At 37.5% G+C, this 14682-nt stretch overlaps 1 protein-coding gene across 2 annotated transcripts in view; it reads right to left on the reverse strand.

The window, feature by feature from the left end:
- Positions 1-14682, reverse strand: part of Np (serine protease notopleural) — a 131787-nt gene that overhangs the window by 33641 nt on the left and 83464 nt on the right. For both annotated transcript variants that reach the window (XM_069847424.1, XM_069847423.1), the window contains exon 3: positions 10099-11670. In XM_069847424.1, coding sequence (XP_069703525.1) covers positions 10099-11670 — 1572 coding nt within the window. The remainder of the gene's footprint in view (positions 1-10098; positions 11671-14682) is intronic.

The raw sequence follows: 14682 nt of genomic DNA on the forward strand, positions 1-14682 counted from the left end.
CATCATTTCCAACATATTATGCTGCAGTCCTGTTTTAAGTTGAACGCTCTGTATAATTATGTAAGAAACTTTTGTGGAACAAATTTTTTTCTGATTTGTATAGATTAGAAAGTAATTTATTTCTGAAGTATTACTCCATAATACTAAGTAAGCGAAATTGGCATCTGTGCAGGATAAATGACAGTAAAATATTATCTAAGAGCAGCGGTCATCAGCACAGTGCACCCTCGGGCTAGCATCTCTTACCCGCGCGTAAGAGACTGCACCATAGTGCATCCGTGGCTTCTGGCGGGCATGCTCTCTCCGTCTTTCTGTCGCATATTACGATGCACTGCTTACCCGTTACCCATTTCAGAGAGTGCTGAGGATCACTGTCTAAGAGAATGCTCCACTGCAAACCGAGAATAAAAAGTAACGTCGGAGAAGCGAAAAGAAAACCAAGAAGGAACGGGCCTGAAGAGGTCACGATGTTGAGAAGAAGGAATATAATATGCTGTTACTCTATAAGACCACTTTTGCTCATAGCACGATGATAACGAGGTGACTACAGAGTGTTAGTGGAATGCTGATCAACAGAAAGGAATTGCTCCGAAAAACATGTCCCAACAAACAATTTCCGTTTGGTCTCGTGGAGCTTTGAACTGCAATTTCATTACAATCCGACCGTTCTTCTCATTGTGTGAAATTAGGTTTTAAATAAGTAATATACAAAATTATAAATAAATATTTTTATATTTCTCACTACTGCGGATACGCCTGACCCGTTACCATGGTCATAACGAGTGTGAAATCCACTCCTAGCGTCACAACGAAAGTTTAAATCCGTCCAAACAGTTTACAAAGAAGCCCTTTCGGATCAACCGTACAAGCTTCGGAAACAAGCAGATACGTTTTAAAAGACAAAAACCAATCGGAAAGTTGTATTCATATATAAATCGATCAATTCTTCTTGATATCGTGCTCTCTGAAGATCAGATCTAAAAATAATTTATATCAAAATATACTAAGTTTACCAGTCTTCCTCCTAGTGTGATTAAATGCACTAATCTAAGCAGAGTTTGCTGCGGAAGAAGTCTGGACTCGAACCTGCTGCCCACGCGGATGGAGGTCAGGGTACCGCAACACGGCGACCCAGTGCTCGCAGGGGTATCCAACGCCATGATTGCTCCGTTAGCAACATGCAGGCCGGAAAGACTGACGTTTGATTGTTTAAATTGCAGAGTAGATGGAATGCCGATACGGCGATAACACGGCAATAGCGGAATAAGAAAGGCAGAGGCAAGCTAAGTACTGGAGGGTATCTGCCCCACAACCAATCTGTTCATCTCAGAGCCTTGGCTCGCAGTACAATAGGAATGAATAATTTCCTTGGCTCGTTTTCTCACTTTTTATTTCGATTTGTCGACATCATTTTACAAGGCACGTAAGAATTGGATGAGGAGGGACTTCATCTGGTTCGCAGAGTAGTAGCTATTTACACATGCTTCTATTCTACTGAGCTCACAAAGGAAACTACCACAAGTTCAAGTTGACACCATCTTTCCTTGAAAGTTTGTATTTGCTTACTTATGGCTTTTAAGGAACCCGCTCTCACATAAGCCCGCCATTAGTCCCTACCCTGAGCAAGATTAATCCAGTCTCTACCACCATATCCCACCTCCCTCAAATTTATTTTTATATTATCCTCCCATCTACGTCTCGGCCTCCCAGAAGGTATTTTTCCCACCGGCCTACCAATTAACACTTTATAAGCATTTCTGGATTCGCCCATACGTGCTACATGCCCTGCCCATCTCAAACGTCTGGATTTGATGTTCCTAATTATGTCAGGTGAAGAATACAATGCGTGCAGTTCTGCGTTGTGTAACTTTCTCCATTCTCCTGTAACTTCAACCTTCTTAGCCTCAAATATCGTCCTAAGCATCTTATTCTCTAACACCCTTAACATCTGTTCCTCTCTCAAAGTGAGAGTCCAAGTTTCACAACCATACAGAACAACCGGTAACATAACTGTTTTATAAATTCTAACTTTCAGCTTTTTGGAGAGCAGACTGGATGACAAAAAGCTTCTCAACAGAATAATAATAGGCATTTCCCATATTAATTCTGCGTTTAATTTCCTCTCGAGTGTCATTTATATTTGTTACTGTTGCTCCAAGATATTTGAATTTTTCCATCTCTCCAAAGGATAAATTTCCAATTTTTATATTTCCATTTCGTAGGCTACAATATTCTGGTCACGAGACATTGTCTTTTCGGGATTTACTTCCAAACCTATCTCTTTACTTGCTTCAAGTAAAAGTCCCGTGTTTTCCCTAATCGTTTGTGGATTTTCTCGTAACATATTCACGACATCCGTATAGCCAAGCATGTGAAATTCCAAACCCTCTCTGTTATCCTGGACTTTTCTAATGGCATACTCTGAAAGTTTGTACAGCCATATTTATTCAAGTGGAAAAGTGATCTAAAAATATACCTACGAAACAAAAACTTATGTTTGAATCATGGCGTAAAACTCTGAGTTTTATCAGTAGCCTACTTGAATAACCGTTCTACTTACTGGTGAATACGTTGTACTGTAAATGTAGTTCATAAGTAGCAACATAACATGATCTATGTAAAGTATAAACTGTATGTTCGAGTATCGATAGATACGAGGAAAACCCATTCGCTATGCCAATACAAATTTCTGTGTGAAAGAAAGTTGAATCTCGAATGTTTTTCTTGGTAGTATTTAACTATAGAAGTATAGCAGATGAGGAAAACCCAAGACCTACTTGCAAAGACGTTTTATAATTTCCTGCTTCCACTTAGAGGAATCGAACAGAATCGAATCGAAACGAATCGAACCGATTTGTGTTGCTGTTTAAAATGGATCTCATAATAGCTTTAGTACAGTTATATGAAGAGGCGGGGGGGGGGGGGGAACAAATATGCAAAACAAGAAAAGGAAATAAGCTTCTGGATTCAAGATTTTTTTAATTAAATATAGGCCTACATATGGAAAATGTTCGACTTTATTCCATTATTTTCTAGGAGCTCAAATAAAATTCCGTTCTTTTGCGGTTCTTCGGATTTTATTTTTTATCTGATGCTTCCATTTATTTACTCATTTCGTTTCACGCATTATCACGGGCATAATTATTACAAAATACTTTTTTGTATTTTGTCTTACAGTAGCGTGTAATTCTGAACAAAGTTTATTACTTTTTATTCGTTCATATTAAGTTGTAATTTTCCTTATACGTATTATTTCAGCAACAACTTTCAATAAAAAAGTTACAATGTCAAAAATGTATAAGTTCATTTGTTTTCCACGAAGGCTTCACGAGAACTTAAGATCATATCCGAAACAAGAAATTCTGTTCCGGCAGTGGAATAAAATATTCTAACTAATGAATTCTACTCGATTCGATTCGATGTGCCGCTTTCTGCTATCTTCCATTTAAATGCATCGTGAAGAGAAATTCTGTTCGACTCGATTCCGCTAAGTGGAAGCGGGCCTTTGGGATCAAGGAAAGACGAGCCAATGGCGTGTTTTTCAACAGCCTTGAAGATTTCTTTTCGTTTTGGAAGCATGTATGGCTAAGGATTCACACTAATAACATTTTTCTTGACATCCTCTTTACAGTGTATATATTTCCTGAACTGCTTTTCAAGTAATTTTCTACCTGATAATTTTAAAAGTTTCATTTTCATAGGTAATATCACAAGAGATTTTCATTTACTCAAAGAAATTAAAAACTCCGTGTGACATTTAATCAGACTATCTCGCGACTAGAAAAAGTAAATTAATAATAAAATAAAGATAATAACGTATACTATTTGCTTACGTCATATATATTTCACTCACATTCATAAAGAATGAAAATATTTTATTACAAATACGATTAAGTTAGATAGTGCCAACTAGCATTACGTAGTTTGAGTACACATGATTGTATTTTTATGAACATAATGAAATTTAAAGAGATGAAAATGTATAATTAAGGAAGTGATATTCCTTAAAAGTAAATTTATTTGGCATATTTTATTATGAGGAAATTGATGTTAATTATTTTTGAGCTTACATTCAACGAGTTCATAGATCCCATTGGTGAAATGGCACACAAGCAAAATAGTCAGGGAGACTAAAGGCTTTCTTAGAGGTTAAAAAAATGTATCCACTTTTGGACAATAAAAGTAATGTATATAGTTCACTGGTAAAATCATATTTGGTGTGAAGATTCTGGTATTCTTAATTATAAACCTGGCAGAAAACGAATGCTGGCAAGGCTTAATTAAAGGAGGCACGAAATAGTAATAGGCCAGGATCCAACATTTGTCAGGCATAAAGAGAAAGAAAATGAGAAGAGGAAAAGAAAGAAAGAAGAGAAAGAAGGAAAGAAAAAAAAGGAAAGAAAAAGGAAAAAAAGAAGGAAGGAAAGGAAGAAAGAAAAAGTAAAGAAAGAAAGAAGGAAAGAAAAAACAAAGGAAGGAAAGAAAGGTAGTAAGAAAGAAAAAATAAAATAAAGAAGGAAGTAAAGAAAGAAAGAAAGAAAGAAGGAAAGAAAAAAGAAATAAAAAAGGGAGAGGAAGAAAGAAGGAAAGAAAAAAGGAAGAAAAAAGAAGGAAAGAAAGAAGGAAAGAAAGAAAAAGGGAAGAAACAAAAAGGAAAGAAAAAAAGACAGAAGGAAAGAAAGAAGGAAGGAAAGAAAAAAGAAGGAAAGAAAAAGGAAAGGAAGAAAGAAGGAAGTAAAGAAAGAGAGAAAGAAAGAAAGAAAGAAGGAAGGAAGGAAAGAAAGAAAACAAAAAGGAAAGAAAGGAAGGAAGAAGAAAAGAAAGAAAGAAGAAAGTAAAGAAAGAAGGAAAGAAAGAAGAAAGAAAAGAAAAAAGAAAGAAGAAAGGAAAGAAAGAAAGGAAGAAAAAAGAAGAAAAGAAAGAAGGAAATAAAGAAGGAAGGAAAGGAAGAAAGAACGAAGTAAAAAAAGAAAGAAGGAAAGAAAGAAGGAAAGAAAGAAGGAAAAAAGGAAGGAAAATAAGGAAAGGAAGAAATAAGGAAGTAAAGAAAGAAAGAAAGAAGTAAGAAAGGAAGAAGAAAAGAAATAAAGAAAGAAGGAAAGAAAAAAGGAAGGAAAAAATGGAGAAAGAAGAAAGGAAAGAAATAAAAAAGGGAAGAAAGAAGGAAATAAAGAAGGAAGTAAAGAGGGAAGGAAAGAAAGAAGAGAGAAAGAAAGAAAGAAAAAAGAAGGAAAGAAAAGAAAGAAAGAAGTAAAGAAGGAAGGAAAGAAAGAAGAGAGAAGAATTTCTTTGCTGTGTATTTTCTTTCCGCCTAGTAATATAGGCCTATATATATGTAGAAAAATACATAGTCTCAAAGCTACAAATCGCCTCCGTCCGGAAATAGTACTTCAGAATAGTCCTTGGTAACCAGCCTAGAGTACGCTCCATATTCAGCTTTCCTCGGAGATGATTCCAATGCATATTTCGAAACGTTGGATGTGTTTATATGTCTACAATATGGCGCAAGACCCCATAAATTCTGCACACATTGAACACTGTGAAAAACTTAAATCATACTTACGAAGAAAATAATCTAATGGCCACGTGCATCAACGTCGGTTAGTGTACCCACTGCGCCTATTAAAACCGCCACATAACTTCTAGTTAAGAATTTTTATGGCGCATCGACCTCAGTTAAGGTTTAAACAGAAGGTTAAAACTATATTAACCTCTAACCGGTCATATTCCAGCGCTTAAAGGAGATATCAGTAATTAGTAGGTCTAGTAAAGCAAAATGGCGGCCAAATTCACAGTCTAGTATTTCGATGACGATTATTACAGTATTTTACTTCGATTGCATAGGGATAATATGAGCGTGAAGTTACTTATTAGTGGAGAGAGAATTCTTATCAGAAATTAGATGAATTGTGAAAATTTCAGGAGAGATTTCCTTTATCCAAATCTACAGTGTCATTTTTGACGCAACAGATGAATCATTTGCAATAACCAACAGACAGTTTTACTTCTCCTATTAACTGTCTGCTTACAACATTACAATTCTGTGCAACTGAGTTTCGGTATTTTAAGAGGAACACAGCATCTCTTTTCTTACGTCGCAGCTGAACGAAGAAAGGTTATGGATGGATTTTAAGATATTACACAGTTCCCTGAAATAATTAAGCTCCTGGCTTGTACAGACATTTATATTAATCTCCTGATAGTCTACGCCAGTGGTCGTCAGCACTCGCTGAAATGTGCAATGGGTACGCGGTGCTGTCCCATGTGCACGGTCGTGCAACAGGGAGAGATAGAGAGCATACCCGCTAGCAGCTACGCAGTGCACTCTAGTGCACTGAGTTTTCAGCGGGTAAGAGATGCTAGTCCCAGCGTGCTCTGTGCTGACGACCCCTGGTCTACGCTAATATCCTTTATGGATATTCAATCTTTTTTTCTATTACTGTATATAGGCCTACTATATTTAGATCTAGTAATTAAGTTTATCAATAAATTCACACTCACGTTGGGATATAATCATTTTCTTTTATTTTCCATTTTGTAAGATTTTAACCTAATAGCACTAAAAATAACAAAGAAATGCAATCCGCAAACATAACAGCGCTCAAAGGAAAACAAATGTAACACGAAAATATAGAATTCGTTCCTTTGGATGCAGAAGATGGTAAGTGCAATCGTTTTTAGACATGGACTATCATCTTTGCAGAAGTATGAATGATTTCTTTTTGCCACTTTGTAGAAACAGCGTATCATCACAGATTTTACCCTGGTTAAATGAGGTGTCAGCTAACCATGTGTAAGTAACCTGCGACGGTGCATTTTAACAGCGATTATACTTCTTAACAAAGGTTTCGTAGATCCATGGTTACTACTTTATAACCGAGGTTGATGCACATCGCCATAAGTAGATGAATTAGATAGGCACTTTAATAATGATAAGTTACGTTGAAGGACACGTGGTGAATGGCAGCCGAGATGCCCGAGACCTTGATCTTGGCCCTCGACGTGGAAAGAAGCTGCACCAGTCGTCGTTGGACTACCCTGCAGTGCAGGTGACCTACCCGCCTCAAGTCGACCTGAATACCGATCCAAGCCACGCAGTTGTTTCGGCTGACAGTGAAATTGCAAGGGAGTGTTTTGATCGAGGCTATGAGTCACGGCCCCTGCCAAATACGCCACATCGAGGGCACTGAAGACAACCAGCTCTGCTTTTCACTCCAAATTTGTTACGGATAAATTCAGTGTTATATTGGGCCTACTAACATCCTTTAACAATTTTTTTGCAGTGCGCTACAATACAATTCGCCGGTCATAAATACAGCTGGGCTACAATCACAGATTAGTCCTGAGTTCAACTTCAACTGCTCTATTGCGACTACTACAGCTCGGATTTCATTACCCTAATCGCTATTCTTAAATGAACAACAACTGTATTTAAAATTGGAAGAAATATAAACCGAACACATTCGCACCTATACTTGTTTTTTTGAAAGATGAGACATTACAGGAGCGTTGCGATCGGAAAAAAACAACTGAATGTCACAGAGCGTGGTAGGCCTGTTGCTATGGTAACAATGGTTGAGTTGCTAAACTTACCGTTTCCACGTGGCGAGTGTTTAATAGCTCTCTTGGCGACATTCTGTGGTGTTCGGGTAAAGGGGTATAAGTCATTTTTTGTCCAGGTGGAATTTTGTTCCCCACATGAACACACAAGTTAAATTATACAAGTGGGTGTGCAAAAATAAAAAAAATATTAGCAGTTGATGTGTTTTATTTGTGTAGAAAATCTTTTGTAATAAGGGCTCCAAGTTTAATTTTCATTTATCTCCGAACTCATTTTTATGACTTATCTCCCTTTACCCAAACACCACAGATTTATTGTGCCGCTTTTGAAACTAAGATTGACTTTTGTCCGTTTTTGAAAGAAACAAAGATGTCCAGGTTTGAAACACCCGACCCAGAATCAGGATAATCATGAGAAAATCCTACGGAAGTTTTGACTTTATTTTAAAACTAATATTTAACTGGAAAACTTAGAAAAATTAAATTTGAAATGCTATTTATATTCAATTCTTATAATAATATCACTTTCACTTTTAGTTCTTACTTTACTGCAATTCATTTAAAGGGTCTTCAGAAAAATAACATTCATCATGAGTGTCTACATTTTTGTTTGAATTCTGGATTACAGTACTAAGCCACTGAAGACAGGAGGTTTCCTTCCATTCACTTCCGAAGTGTTTACTTAGTAACGTCCGAAAATCTGCAAGTTCCTCTGGCATTACTTTAACCCCTATTTTAATTGGTGAAGTATTCATTTTCAATAGTTTTCATTAGCACGTTTCCATTGTTCAGGATTAAATTGACGTTTTCTAGTCAGTTCAGGCGTACTCTCCAACGTATTGCTCCATACTGAACACAAGTGCCTCAAAATTCTTATATTTCAACAAAATTTTGAAATTAACGGGAATGTAATCATTAAAACATGCAAACTCAACAGAATGTAAACATTAACTGGTTGCCATGACAGTTTTAAGCTATTTCCAGCAATGATAATGTCCGCTTTTGAAACAAATTATGTATGGAGGTGTCCGATTATGAAAGTAACAACATACTTTAACATTTGCAAAAGCATGTAAATGCTTTTTCTGAAATAAGCGGACCACAGATTTGGAAAGAGCGCGAATAATACTATAGGAACCGATCCTTAACTAAATTTCGATAAAAATGGAGTACATATGTCTGTCTTTGGTAGGCTACCAGACTCCTTTTTTTTACGACAATAGTACAATAATGTTGCATATTATGCACGATTTTGACTAACGATAAAAACTGTTTATAATGCTGATGTACAAAAAATTCTCTTATTCACTCTCACTAAATAAAAAATAGATAAAATGCAGGCTAACTACTCGATTCTGTTTCCGGTCACAGCGATACAAATAAGAAACAGCAATAATTTAGTTATATAAAGATATGTTTATCTTATATTATGATAATAATGGTAATTTGTAAAATATTAAATTATCGAAGATTTAAAAGAGGCAGTTTATTGTTTAAAGTCTATATACAGTATTTTGAAAATGTTCTCTAATAGTGTTAATGCTAATATAAAAATAGAACATGAATATTTTGTTTAAACGAAATACACCGTGTCCCGCTTAGACGAATCGAGAAATAAATGCTCACCATTTAAAATCAGATGAAGATATTGTTTTGATTTACATTTGACAAGAAGCAGAAACTGTCCAAATTTATGCATCAATGATTTAAAAAAGTTGCATGTTCATGTGCATGCACACTAACGTTTATCGTGGAAACAAGCCTGGCACCATTCAGTAGAACATTCCGTCATCGACCATTCTCCTTCACCGAGGAGATAATCAAAGGGAATGTATATCTGGACATGTACAGAACTTTTGTTGTTGATCAACTCCCCCAGGATCGGTTTTCCAGCAACAAGGAGAATCCTTGCCTAGTCACCTAGGTCACCCGACTTGATGCCTATTAACCTCTTTCTGAGGCTTTATGACGAATGTTGTGTACCAACGTGGTACAGTTGACACTTTGGAAAAACTGAGACAACGCATTATAAATGCAGCTGCGCTAATCATTCCACAAATGTTATGGAACTCTTGGTAGAAGGCTGAGTACCTTTTGGATGTCCTCAGGGTAGCTCGAGGCGCACACATCGAGTTGCACTGACCATTCTCCGAAACTCGGAGAGTTTTTATATGAAGTTGTACAAAAAGCTGTGTTATAAAACTATTATTTATACTTTAAATTAGCACTTATTTCTCGATCCCTCTAAGTGGGACACGGTGTATAATACTAGTAAATATAGTACGATTATTTCTTGAGGCAATACTTTGACTTTTAAACCAAATTAACCACATTCGTACACGGCCAACACTCGGACTGTAACCGTTATTTGTTTGCGTGCACAATTTTTCTGTGCTACGAATGCTACCATCACTTATCCATAATGTTGACCTTAACATCCCTAGTCTTAGCAAATAGACTTCATTTGTAATCATTATCTTCTAGGAACAGATGTATCCTCACAATTAATTCCGCATTTGCATAAATTCATGCCCTCACCTGTTCGAGGAGGTTCCTGCAGCATCGTCCAAGTGATGAGTGATGCCGGTGCAGTTGTTGTCGTCAACTCCTCTGCAAGTTCAGTCGTAGTTTTCACCGTTGGCTTCTTGGTTGGTGGTTTGCGAGTTGTGGTAACTACGGGCTTCTTTGTGGTCGTCACTGGCTTTCTTGTTGTTGTAGGTGGTTCCGTTGGAGTCAAAGGTTTATCAGTATGCCATGTCTGGAATACGGGAACCTTCGTTGTCGTTAACGTCGACGTAGTCTGAGGTTTGGTCAGAGTCACAGGTCTTTTCGTCGTTGGTTCTGAAGGTTTAGTTTGAATCACAGGTCTCTTCGTCGTTACTGGAGGTATGGGTTGAGTCACAGGTGCTCTTGTAGTTGTTTGAGTAGGTTTTGAATGCGTCGCAGGTTTTCTCGTTGTTTGTGGAGGTTTTGGATAAGTCACCGGCTTTCTTGTCGTTGTTGATGTAGGTTTAGTTTGTGTTACTGGCTTTCTCGTTGTTGTTTGTGTAGGTTTTGCTTGAGTCACTGGCTTTCTCGTCGTTGTTTGTGGCGGTTCGTCTTCAGTTGCTGGTTTTTGTGTCGTTAGTTGTGGAGGTTTCGTTTGAATATCTGGCTTTCTTGTCGTTGTTTCAGGAGACTTTGATGGAGTGGCAGGTCTTGTCGTTGTTTGAGGAGGTTTTGTTTGAGTGACAGGATTTGTCGTTGTATGAGCAGGTTTCGTTTGAGTAACAGGTTTTCTAGGCGTTGTTTGTGTTGCAGGTTTTCTCGTCGTCGTTTCTGTTATAGGTTTCCTAGGCGTTGTTTGTGTTGCGGGTTTTCTCGTCGTCGTTTCTGTTATGGGTTTTCTAGTCGTTCGTATTATAGGTTTTTTAGTCGTTGTTTGTGTCGCAGGTTTTCTAGTCGTTGTCTGTGTCACAGGCTTTCTCGTCGTTGAGTGTGTAGGTTTCGTTTCGGTGACAGGTATTTTCGTTGTTGTTTGTGAAGGTCTAGCTGAAGTCTGAGGTTTTATTGTTGTGGTTGTTTCTGAGGGTTTAGTAACAGGTTTCCTTGACGTTGTATCGGACGGTTTTGTATGAGTCACAGGTTTTCTCGTTGTTGTTTCGGGAGGTTTCGTTTGTATCACAGGTTTTCTTGTCGTTGTCTGCGACGTCGTTGTCTTGGTTGAATCTACATGTGTCACGGGTCTTTTTGTGGTAGTTTCAAGAGGTTCGGCCTGCGTAGCCGGTTTCCTCGTAGTCCCCGTCGGCTTCTTGTCGGGCAGGCTAGGCTTCTTGGTGATAGGTTTTACTGGTCTATCGTCGTCGGGCTCGACGCGGTTGTCACTGTCCTCCACGGACTGGAACGTGGACAGGTAATACTTTGACTCTGTAGTCGAGGTGGGTGGGAGCACATAGTTGTCCTCCGTATTGTCACTGTCTATTTTGCAGCAACTACCGAAGTAGAAGCGGTCGATGCACGTACCCAGGTGTGTTCCATTTGCCTTCATGCATGAGAAAGCGAACATGCACACACCGGTCTCCCCCGAGCGTCGACTTATGCAGGGAAGGTGTCTGATGTTGCGCCCGGACCCTGGAACAATCACAGTCCCACAATTAATTTAGAAAATCAAGTGTAAGCACATTACATAGGCCTAGGCGTTAGATAATTTTATCATTAAGCACCCAAATAACTTCACATTTTACATGGGTAACAAATTATATTAATTCTTTTTTAACTCCACCGAACATTAAAAAACAATCGATGGTAATATGGCGTGGCAATAATGGAGCACCAGTGAAACAATCAGGAGAAGAGGCCAAAATATTTCCATAAAAATTGTTAACCTACTTTTTCCGTCATACAAGTTTGGTAGTCGAGGGACCAAAATAAATAATGAATACCGTAATTAAGTGGCATAACATGGTTATGTTCTTTTGAAAATCTGGCATATCTCAGCTACTATTTAAGGTATTCATCGACACTTAGGACAAAAATCCACATTTTTCCCTTCATATCTTTCAAAGTTTGATGACATTATTCTTGACTGTAAAGTGAACAATTTACATAATCATAACTTTAAAATCGAATTTGATGGCACAAAGAAATTTTTTGGGGAAAAAATTAATAAAATTTTGGACCGACCTAACTCCATTAGAAATTTACCCAGGGTAAACCACCTTTTGCGAAAATGATCCCCTACATATGGAGAACATTACATACCAAAATTATTTATTTATCTTGAACCATTCAAAAAGATATGCCACATTATATAAGCGTTTTAGAAAAAAAATATATGTATATACATATATTTGTTTATTTATGGAATAAAACAATTATAATCGATTGAAAATAATAATTTTGGTTTACAACATAGCTACATGTTTAAGCTTCAATTTAGTACCTCAATGAAGTCTTTTGTCAAATTGGAAGTTTACTTTTTGTCAGTCGGAAGGATAATAATTGTCGGAAAATCTGAAATAGGAAAAAAACAGACACTGAAGATGGCGTAAGTTATAGAAAGTATAGTGTGCTTATATTACAAATGCCCAAATAAGTATGAAATTATTGAGATAATGAGTACAAGTTATATATTTTTTAAAAATAGAAGAAATAAGTTCCCAGTTGAGACAAAAACATTGTTTACCAAATTTTGAAGAAATATGATATTTCTAGAGTCGATCAATATCTTGGGCCTAATAATAAAAAAGCTCATAATTTCATTATTATTATATGAATACGCCTTAACCATACAAATCTAAGTCCAAGATTGATTAGCCTATAGGTGTGTCAGGTTAAATCAATATAGGCTGAGACGATGATACTACCATGAAATATTAATTAAACCTGAAACAGCTTATATATTCTGCCTACAGACTTAAGTCCCTACTATTTGTGTATTTGAACGGGCTACTATTTAAAGTTGACTGCGTATTGCGATGTACATGTTTAAGGTAGAGCCAAGAATTAGGCAGATGTGGTTTTACTCGAATAAACACGCATTATCTAAAGACTCAAGGATACGATGCTTACTTGTAATTCCGAGCGCGGGTTTCTTTAAAATCTTTCCCTAGGCGCGACACACTCTCTTGCCTAAGGCACATTGCTACTACAGCAGTAAGAAAGGATATACAGTACATACAACGTTGCAAACCACGACAGATAGCAATCGAACTTACAATAACGAGGAACGGAAGGTTCACTCTTTAAGTACTGAACATGGCGGTGATATACAGTGTTTAATATGAAATATATGAGTGTCCCATTTACCTTGACCACACAAAATAACTTTGTAACATTTTAAAATTCCTATCCAGAACGAAAAGTTACATTTGTTCGGATCTCATTTCTGTAAATTTAAAGGATACAATTAAATTTCTTTCAATCATTTATTATCATAATGCACTGTTCTCTTAAATTGATTGAGCATATTGCGAATTAAATTAATGACTCTCCCAAAACACACCATGAAATGTTTCACATAAAATAATTTTTTTTTTCGAAAAGGAAGCAAAAACGAGCAAAATTTTATCAACCTTTTTTTTTTTTAATATCTCAAAGAATAGATCTCTGAAATCAATGACGTTACTTACGGTCCATTCCATATACAGGGTGTTTCAAAAATACGGAGCATAATTTCAGGTATGTATTTCGCACATGTAGACAATCAAAATAGTTCATTACAACATGTGTCCGGAAATGCTTCATTTCCGAGTTATGGCCTTCACAACATTGAAATTCACCGAACGTTTTTCTTTCCGCAGGTCGTTGTCATTACAGAAGATGTTCAAAATGTCCACCTCCTGCTTGAATACAGACCTCACATCGATGTCTCATTGACCTGCGAACACGATCCCAATCTCCAGGAGTATTGCGTATTCCTCAGAACATGCCACAATTCGATTCCGAAGGGATTCCAAATCAGGCACCGGAGACGAATAAACCAATGACTTTAAATGGCCCCACAAGTAGAAATCGAGAGCGTTCAGATCAGGTGAGCGTGGAGGCCAAGCAATTGGGTCACCTCTACCTAGCCATCGATCAGGAAACCTTCGATCCAAGTACCGGCGAGCCGTACGACTGAAGTGTGCAGGAGCGCCATCATGCAAGAAGTGAATGTGTTGACGATTGATCAGTGGAGTGTCTTCTAAAACATGAGGTATGGTGTTTTCCAGGAAGTTTGTGTACGCCTGCCCCGTAAGTCTGTTTACAAGTACAACTAATCGATCACCAATGATACCGGCCCACATGTTGAGGGAGAACCGCACCTGGTGATGAGATGGAACAGTTGCACGTGGGTTTTCATACGACCATACATGCTGATTGTGGAAATTTGTTATGCCATCTCGTGTGAACTGTGCTTCATCTGTAAATAATACTAAGGCAGGAAATTTCGGATTTACACTACACTGCTGCAAGAACCACTGGCAGAACCTAACTCGTGCAGGGTAATCTGCTGGTGACAGGGCCTGTACATGTTGCAAATGATAAGGATACAATTGATACTCTTTTTTAACAGTCTCCAGACAGTCGTATGAGGAACACTGACTTGCAACGCTACCCTTCGTGTGCTGATAGAAGGAGTCATGTTCACAGCCTCCAGAA

Source organism: Periplaneta americana, chromosome 15 (assembly GCF_040183065.1).
Source record: "Periplaneta americana isolate PAMFEO1 chromosome 15, P.americana_PAMFEO1_priV1, whole genome shotgun sequence".
Taxonomy (NCBI): domain Eukaryota; kingdom Metazoa; phylum Arthropoda; class Insecta; order Blattodea; family Blattidae; genus Periplaneta; species Periplaneta americana.